Source organism: Mchenga conophoros, linkage group LG15, assembly GCF_057382185.1.
Source record: "Mchenga conophoros isolate Kocher_MC1m ecotype Shallow Benthic linkage group LG15, M_conophoros_male_GT1.1, whole genome shotgun sequence".
NCBI lineage: Eukaryota > Metazoa > Chordata > Actinopteri > Cichliformes > Cichlidae > Mchenga > Mchenga conophoros.
The window spans coordinates 326,210-335,863 of record NC_140540.1 but is presented as its reverse complement, the minus strand read 5'-3'; the positions used below and the strand labels follow the sequence as shown (position 1 = coordinate 335,863).

The window sequence follows — 9,654 nt, the reverse complement described above, 5'->3', positions numbered from 1 at the left end:
AGTGGAACTAAAAACGTGAGAATCATTCCAACCTTGCTCTGATTGAAGAGTCTCTGGTCATATTGCGCCTCGCTGGAGGAACGAGGGTTGGGCTTGCCCAGAGCGATGAGCTCACTGACGTCCCTGTCCTGATCTCTCTGCAGCTTCGACCTGGGACGCGGAAAGAGGAAATCAAAGGGATGTTCAGCAGAAATCAAAGACAAGATAGAAGAAATGACTCATGGAAAACTTTAGAGAAAGTTTACTTTAACTTTCTTTAAAAGTGCTGTAATAATGTGAGTGCTACAGCTTCAAAAATTTAAAGAGAATAAAAGTGTCATTTCAATGTCATGTTATATAATACATAAAAATTTATTGGAAAAATGCTGGGAGAAACTTGCATGAATGCTTAAACTCTGTATCCTGGCCTTAAAGCTTAAATATATATTGAAATGTGAAGTTTTTTTATTCAGTTCTTGGTGACTTTAACATCTTGATTGTCCTTCAGCAAACAGTCATCTCAAAGTGAAGTGAAAAGTAATTTTAAGATAACAAGGTCTGTGCTTTCTGACAGCTGGAATTGTGACTGTAATGAGCTCTCCTCTGAATTTCACTTTCTTCCCTTCTCCACGGACCCACAGTTCCATCAACTGACAACCTGACGTGCAGAACACATGACTTAACACACAAATGCACACTGGCGGCGCATCCCCCATGCACAAACAGTCTGTGGATCCTGAGCGCGCTGCTGGATCCTGCTGCGTTTGTTCAGTATTAGCTCTAGCTCCATGAATGATTCAGCAGTGTGGACTGCATTCGTGTATGCGTGCGTGTTTAGAGGGAAAGGGTGGTTGAGTTCACATGCGGTGCGTTTAAAGTGCGTGTCCAGCACCTCTTATCGGGAGCAGCTCTGGAAATGTTCCTGTCGTGCTGCCTCTCTTTCCTTCTGTCATGGCGGATCTCGTCACGCTCCCTGGCCTCGCCGTCCTCGCCACCTGCCGCGAGAGATGGACGGATGGGAAGAGGGAGAGAACAGGGTGCAAAGAAAAAACGAATAATAAAGAAGAAGAGAGAAGCAAGGGGTACACATGAGGTGAAATGGTGCAACAGAAGTGTGGAGTGAAAAGAGCAGGGGAACAGGGCGGGGCAGAAAGAGAGAACAAGAGAAGGTTTTATAAGTAACCTTAGAATATTTGAATCAAAATCACAGCTGATGGATGAAGCATTTACCACAGCAAAAGTTCTATTTTATAATCACAGTCAATGTCCTGTAGCTAAACAGTCATTCAAGGCGTAAAAAAAAGAAGAAGAAAAAAATAGACACGAAACATTGATTTTTCCTCTCAAAAATATACGTGAATTATCAGTGGGGAAGCAGGAACATCATTTCACAGCTTACTGGTCCTGTCAACACTGGCAGACTGAAAAATGTTGTCATGATTTATGCCGGTCATGTTCCTGATTTGGCAGTGGTGACAGCACTGATAACAGAGTCCGCTCTACTTGCTCAGAAAAGCCTCACACAGATACACCCATGAATATTAAGTAAACTTTATATTCCTGGCTCTTATCTTCAGGGCTCACCTTTGTCACCGTGACTTTTGATCCCTGCCCTGCGATCTCGAGCCATTTGGGCCAGCTCCCTCAGCTTCTCCTCCTTCTTTTCCTTCTCCTTCTGAGCCATCTTCTTCTCTACCTGAGCTCGCATCTCCACGGCCTCTCTGGCCTGCAGACATAATCAGCATTTAAATATAACCAACGAACGATCACTTTAAAGCACAACCTTTCAGATTCCCTTTGACAATCATGTGTTACCTTTCTATCAGCAATATAAAGGGCCTCAGCCAGCTTGGCAAAGTTTTCATTGATGTGAACCGTTTGAAGACCCCTCCCATCAGCAGCCAGACGTTTGTCGAGTGGGATGGTGTAGCCCTGAGCGCAACCAAGCATAGTGAGGAAAAAAAAGTGGGCACACACATGTACAAAAAACAAAACCGACCCAATAACTATTTCAGATGTCATGTTACCTTAGCGTTCTTCCAGTTGGAGATGCACGGTGGAATCTTCCACTCTTGCTGCTCCTTGACCGTCATCTGTAACAAAACTGAGAAACTGTCAAACATAGTGCAAGCAACTTGATTTAGGATGCAGCGTTAAAATGCCTGAAAAGCCGGACATCTGTTTGAGCCAACTCTACCTTTCTGCTTGGAGAATGCATCACAGGGGCAGGGGGAGAAGGCGGTCCACGAGGAATCTTCTTGTTGATTCTGAAGCACGAAGAATGACAGGCAAAATATTTTAGATGTTTAAAAAAATTAATCCTGTAAGACTTTTTAACACATTTTACTTGGAAGTCCTCATTTACTCCTTACTTTAAATTTCTAGGGTGATCAAAACACCACACCCACAAAAGGGACACATTCTACAAAATAAGCATCTAGATATCATAACTATGTATTAAAGTGTCAAAACAGACATTAAAGGTTAAATGAACACATTTCAAATTACATAAATTAATGATGGAGATAATGTTTACTTACTTAAAACGTGGAGGTTCCATGGGGTCTTTCTGCATTTCCACCATGCGGATCACCCTCTGTTTGGCCCCTGAATTAAATGCCACTCCCTGTTGGGACGGGGTGTACCTTGAAAAGAGGGAGAGGATGAGGGGAAAGTGCCAGACAGACAAAACTTTATCCTAACCCACACTGACATCCGTTAAAGCTAAAAATACAAGCATGTAGTTGCGCGGCAGCAATAAGAGCTTTCTGAATTCTCCAAATACTTCAATAGTTCGTTTAATAGCCCTTTAAACAGCATCCTGTATGAAAGGAGAAAACATAAAGCTATCCCACAAGTTAGTGATACACCATTTGACCATTTATATAAACAATTAACATAACTGACAAAGTGGTGCAGGTAATGTGAATGATAATTGTAAGTTAATCTTCCATTTCATGTCATGAGTTAGTGATATATTTTATCAGTTAAACTCTGATCATCACATTTTTCTAAAAAAAATTAAAAAAAATAAAATCAGCTTCTTGTCAAGTTGTTGCCTTGCATAAAATACACAGATCTATGCATGTTCTCAGAATCATGAGTCAGACTAATTGATCAGTGTGTTCAAGGTTCTGCATAATTCTGCTTGCACCAGTACCGTCTGTTCTTGTATTGCAGCCTTTAGGATGAGCAGAAATTAATCAATAACTAACTAACTAACTAACTAACTAACTAAACTAATACAGTCTAAGTGCAAAACTCTGGTTTTGTAGGCTGAAATTCAAGTGAATCCAGAGGAGAGCTGCATTATTAACAAAGAGGTAATTTTGGGGGGAATGATCTGAATTGATTCCTAGACTTGAGTAGTTATGTTAGCTAGTTTACATCATTAGCTTACTGTTAATAAGCTATACCCAAAAGCTGTTGTACCCACGTTAAAAGAATCTAAGAATGGGAGTAGAACTGAAAGAAGGCCTCAGGTCCATGTACTACAGAGCACTACAGAAACTGGAAGTCAACTTTCCGACCCTCCTCCCTGACTGTGTGCAGTGTTGATAATCTTCTGACTAATACATACCTGATGTACTGTGCAGGAGCTTGTTTGTCTGCGGCTCTTACAGGCATGGCAGCAGCGATTTTTTGAGACACCTGCTTCTCCAGGGCTGTACGGGTCTTCTCTGTGAGCTACAAAAGGATGATCATGTTTACATTCCAAATTCAAGAAAAGCACATGTCACATGACACAAGAGAAACTGTACTTCTCAAACATTAGTAGTAAGAAAGCATCCTGACTGGAAACAACATCAACTGATGAAGGTTGAGCATGGTGCAAAATCGGGAGATGAACAATCTCAAACAATTGCAGGCTTTGATCTACTGAGAATCAGTAATATCTCAAGTACACTAAAACACTACAGCCTGAACTGTCTTTTTATTTTCTTTACTTATTTATTCATTCATTTAGGTCTTTATGGTTTAGTTTGCAGGAGGATTAAATAGACTTGAATCAGTAATTTTGTTAGACAACCTTGTATTTCACAATGACAACTAAAACGAATCTTAAAGATAAGCAGTCATCCTGGTGTCCAACACTTCTTACTAATTAAGTTTAAAAAGTCTAAATACAAAGTTGTCAAAACTAATTATGACAAATTGTTTCACTCGCTCAGCAACTTTACTGGGACAAAAATATACGTTGTCCATTTTTTCTTTGAAATCATCGATACCCCTGAAAAGCACTTTGTGACGGCTTTATATAAATTTTTTACTTCTTTGGTAAATGGTTCTAAAAATGACAAGTGAGCACTCAAATCTAAAGTAATTCTGAGGGCGACGTGCTCTTACCTCTTGTATAGCCTCCTCATCTGGCTTCTGTAGTCCTGGAGCATCTTCATTGAGAACTTCCTTTGGAAGCAGGTCTGTGTATTTACTGAAGATCACCTATAAGCATGAAAAATGAAACCAATAAAGGAATACCACTTTTTAAAATGAAAACAGAGCCAGAGATGCAAATAAACTAAAGCCTAAAAGTCATTTTCTGGCCATGCGAAAGCGATGTACATGACAGGTTTTATTCAGGCCTTAAAAGAATTGCTGATTTTTATATTATGATTTAAAGACAAATTCTTGGATTGTATGGATTGTATTGAGAGGATCCCTGCTAACTGTCGAAGGGATAAAATGCCCATATACCTTATCCTTTCCCTGTCCTTGTCTGGCAATGGCATCATATTTAATCTTTCCTTCTGCATCCACTTGTACTGCCAGGGCATTTGATGTCTTCTTCTTTCTACCCATCTCCAGAGGAAACTGAGCCACATGGATCTCTGGGAAAGCACCTCCATCTCCAAAGTCCTGCAGAAACACATATTTTGCAGTGAAAACTCAGGGTTGATTTCATCTTCAACCCGTAGAGGTTAGACAAAAAGGGACCCAACTATAAGCGAGCCAAACAAGAAACCTTATCCCATACGAGCAAGAGGTTTTACCTCGAGTGAGCGAGGTATCCAGCCTTTTCTGTGTCCATAAGGAGGGGGCTCTCTACGGGATGCAACCAGGGCGGTAGAGTAAGACTTCTGGGCCCGGAGCTTCTCCTCTGCCTCCAACTGATCTTGGGACAGCTGGGTCGGCGCCGGTAAAAAGCTGAACACACAGGAATCCTCATGTAAGTCTCAAAGTGATGAACAGTAACACAGGCGCTCTAAGCCCTGGCTAGCATTAGCCGCTAGTGACAACAAGTAGCTTCGAGGTTAATTAAGACACTCGTGTGTCAGTTCAAATAGCTAATGATCAAGGTAAGTTAAGAGAAAACGTTAAAGAAGCAAGCTTAAACACGTGGCTGCCTAAACTACGTCTACACAACGAACTACATCATATCGTGACCACAACTGCGTGCTGATAAGCTAGCTATGCTAAATGTGGAACTCGCGACATTTTTACTTGCTAGCCGTAGCCGTTGGCATCGACTAAATCAGATACAGAAACGACAGCGTACATACCACACATATCAGTGTGATACATTAATCGTAGTCTACACACCAGAAACCAATCGGTTGAATCGATATCTTATTTCCTAACAGTTTTGCAATTTATAACTACAAAAGGCTTTGTCGTGAAGCTCACCTCGTCAGAGACATCTTCCCGTTTCTTCCTAAGCAATGAACTGCACATGCGCGAAGACAGAGCAGACATGCGCAGAATAGAACAGACGACAACCACCAGAAACAAGAAACGTTCTGGACAAAGTATATAGGTGGAAAGTAGGCAGGGGCATTTGTAAGGTCTAGGAAACGATGGCTGGAGAAAGAAGAGCAGAATTCTTCATACTTTTAAGTTAGAAAAGTATCATGCAAAATTGAAAACAATTACTCATTTAAGAATAGAAGAAGTGGTAACTGATAACCTGAAAATGATAACTAATTCATGTTCATCCTATTATATAAAAAAAAATTTATACGCAGTGATGCTCTGACCTTTTTAAACTCTTTACAAAACACTCCCAAACTGGAAGGAAGGTGAGGATTTATGTGACACTATCTGTCAAAAAAATCTGTGAATAGTATATAGTCATTGATCAGTGGTATTTGATCAGTGGTTGTTGATCAATGGTCATGACAATGTGCATGTTAATGATTAAGGAACTGACCTCACAGCCCATTGTTTATTCAGTGGGCTGGTTTGAGTTATTGTGCAAAAGTACTGTTTATAAGGTTGGGGAAACCTGCAGTCAGCTGAGACTGAAGAAGTCACCTGGATGAGTGATGAAACGTTTCTCCCACTGAAAACACTTTGTCCAGATGAACAGATTCAACCTTTTGGGATCTATAAGAAGGCTGAAAAATAACAAATGGGACAGATAGCTTGTCATCTGAGTTCTATAAATTATTTCATCCTCAGTTGATGCATTACCCTGGCGTATGACTCAAGGATTAATTACTCTAATTCCCAAACCTAAAAAAGATTTGCTTTTAATAGACAGCTGGCGTCCTATTTGCTTATTGAATAATAATTACAAAATTGTGGCCCTTGTCTTTGCACAGAGAATCAAACCGGTGTTAGAGTCAATAACTGATGAAGAGCAATTTGGCTTTTTACCTAACAGACATATTTCCAATAATATCAGGCTTATTTTGGATATGTTGAATTAGTCATACCTAATTCCAGATAATGGCTATATTCTGTTTTTTGATTTTTTTTAATGCTTTTGACACGGTTGAACATCAGTTTTTACATCATTCACATAAAAACCTTGCCTTTTTGTAGTTATATAACAATGCCAACTGCTCTATTAAGCTTAAACATGGGTCATCAGCCAGATTTAATGTGCAACGAGGCATCGGACAAGGCTGTCCAATTTCACCATATCTTTTGCTTCTTGTTGCTCAGCTGCTCTGCTCACATATAAAATCAAGCAACTTACAGGGCATTTCTATCACTAACATTTCTCATTGATCAACTTGCTGATGACACAACTTTGTTTTTAAAACATAGCACAGGGATTTCTTCTGCAAGTATTTTGTTAGAATCATTCTCTAAAACTTCTTTTGCCTTAATCTTAAAAAGTTTGAATTATTTTAAGGAGTGTTTAAGAAGTGTTTTATTTGGAACAACAGTTATATTCTCTGTAAAAACAAATCATTTTTTTTCCAGAACTGGTTTGATAACAGTCTCATGGCAAGCCAACTATTTAATCAAGAAGTGCATCTGTTTACTTATACTGAATTTTTACACTACTATAAAATTCCTCTTTCTCCGAAATAATTCTCTGTTGTTTTTGACGCTATTCCCTCAGGATTGTTTTCACTTCTTTGATGTGTAACAGGAAATAGAGCCCAGCTTCTGCCTCCTCTGGTCTCTGGAACTGAAATTATTCAGACTAGTTTTCTACCCTTTTAACCACCTAAAACAAGAACCAGACAACTCAGAATCTGTTTCTTCAAGATGTGCTGTTCATGCTTTTATTTTTGGTGGTTATTTCTTGATTTTATGTTCTTAAAAATTGACAGTAGGCTTTCTAGATCATGTAGTAACAAAGTGAATAGAAAAAGGTCCTCCTGCATGCTAGATTTATAGAGTCCTAATGCAGTAAGTGAGACAGTGTGCGGGAGTTATATTTACATTGTTGTGAAAATACAAAACTATACTCACTGCCTTTATAAGCCATCTGTATGTTTTTTTCAGTTGGTGTCGTAAGTAATACTCACGGCTATCAGTGGAGTCTCAGGCAAGCCAGTAAGTGCAGACAGATCAGATTGTAACTTGCTGCAAAAAGCATTTGGAGATTCTGTATTGAGTGTACGTGCCAAGCATCAAACTGAAGGGCTGAAAAATGAACCCGGCATAGACGTGTCAAAAACTGCAGTTCCTGGCTGTGAATCAAACCCCACAGATGCTCCTGTTAAAGTGCCTACATTTAAAGCAAGTATTTCTTGCATGTTTTATCCATTTAATTAATTAAATTTAATTCATTGCTAAAATTCACAACTTCATTAGCAGCTTGGCTGCTCTAAATGGCAGGTGCCAGCACATGTGGCTGTCGATGGGAGCTTTCTGCTGTGCTCCAGTTTTGGTGAATTGCACCTTTCTGGCTCCAAAAACGCAAGTTAGCAAGTATTTAAACATATAACAGAAATCACGGAGGCTATTTCCATCTTTTATACCCTACAGTCAATGATATTTGCTTCATGACGCTTTTTTCGTGCTAAGTGTTGAAAATGGCAGCACACATGTCCTTGACATCTGTCATGGCATTACTATACTTGAAAGTTTCACAGCCCTGATGCCCCCCCCCTTTAGAATATCTTTTGTTTTTGAAGCAAAGTGTAACAAAGCAACATTTTGGGCTGGATTTAGGTGGAGATGAAGGCTGAGGCAGAGTATAGCAGAGGCAAGAGGTGCTTATTTGTCCACATATGCTATAACTGCACAGACAATTAAGGGCAGGTCAGGCCTTCCAACAGTAACACAGCGCACACACTGTCTAAGGACAAATGGCAGCCTTAAATACTCTCATCTGTTAAAGGACTAAACCATTATTTGCTCACATGTGAGTTTACCAAATTCCAATATTCCACCATCTATAGACAACCCACATTTTCATAAATAAACATATGCATTTTACCATTTTCTAATAACAATGAAAACTATGATATATTTTAACCTTACATCTCAGCACCATCATAAAAACACCAAAAGAACATGTTCCCCACACTCTCTTAACCCATCGGCTTTCCTGGAACCTTTAAACGATGTCCGGACTCCCGGGAAAGCATTTGCCCAAACAGCCTGGAGAGGTCACAGAGGACTTTTTACATCAAAACTTTTACCTCTAGACTTCGCACATAAACCTTTGCCTAAGTTTTACTAAACACTAGTCCTTATTTGCTCCCCATAACAATTCTTTACCCCTCCAGGGCAACCACCACACGTCTCAATGAGGAGCAGCTATGCAGGCCCTGGAACAAAAGGCTACCTGCTAATTATTAAATTACTCAATAAATATTCAATAAATAAACTTCTTTTGTGCAAATAGTTATTGGTGTGCAACTCTATGCCTAAAGTGCGGTGTTAAATAAAATGCTAGTTAAAGTGCTTTTAATAAAAATTGCTGAATGGACTGACAAGTCACTGATAAATTGCAGCCCTTTGGACCAACAGTCCAAGCTGCACTTACATGTTTCTGTTTTTGCAAGCACTGACTCTACAAAGTAGTGTAAAAGCACAAGCAGGAAAAACAGCTGACGTTATCTTGTGTAAAGCAGCTGGAAGGAAACCCTCAAGCAATCACGTCCTAGTTCCCATTTAAGCCTATATGTTTCACTTTTTTACATTTGTTTCAAAAACGTGCTTTGCCCAAGAATTGTAGGATTATGTTCAGTTCAGTTCAGTTCAGTTCATTTTTATTTCAAACATTTCAAACATGTGCCTTCACAATCATTACAAAATATCATTCCATTATTTGTTTGAAAAGGAGTAGGCTGAAGTATTTACTTATTTGTCCCTACCCCCTCAAGTTTTACCTCTCATTCATTTAATTTTTTTTGTCTTAAATTAAACAAACAACATATAAACATATGAAGTAAAACAAAACATAACATACATAAATCAAAAACAAGAAATTAGCAAGCCCCACCACAGTATAGTTTCTTTCATATGAAAAATACAGAATGTGTA

General features: G+C 39.2%; 2 protein-coding genes across 2 annotated transcripts in view; one reads left to right on the top strand and one right to left on the bottom strand.

The window, feature by feature from the left end:
* The window catches only part of LOC146557407 (poly(A) polymerase alpha-like), a 5,301-nt gene extending 5,290 nt beyond the window's left edge, over nucleotides 1-11 (top strand). Inside the window, exon 16 of the mRNA XM_085247675.1 lies at nucleotides 3-11. Within this exon, the coding sequence (XP_085103801.1) occupies nucleotides 3-11 (9 nt within the window). The remainder of the gene's footprint in view (nucleotides 1-2) is intronic.
* Nucleotides 12-32: 21 nt separating this feature from the next.
* LOC146557406 (SNW domain-containing protein 1) lies at nucleotides 33-5,723 on the bottom strand (the record flags this gene model as incomplete). Its single annotated transcript, XM_085248004.1, has 12 exons — nucleotides 5,605-5,723; nucleotides 4,971-5,124; nucleotides 4,675-4,836; nucleotides 4,327-4,422; nucleotides 3,560-3,666; nucleotides 2,520-2,624; nucleotides 2,177-2,246; nucleotides 2,007-2,072; nucleotides 1,795-1,911; nucleotides 1,564-1,705; nucleotides 872-974; nucleotides 33-150 (listed from the first exon to the last, which is right to left on the bottom strand). Coding segments are annotated over exons 1-12 (1,254 nt in total), but the record flags the coding sequence as incomplete, so codon positions are not given.
* Between the last annotated feature and the right edge of the window lie 3,931 nt (nucleotides 5,724-9,654).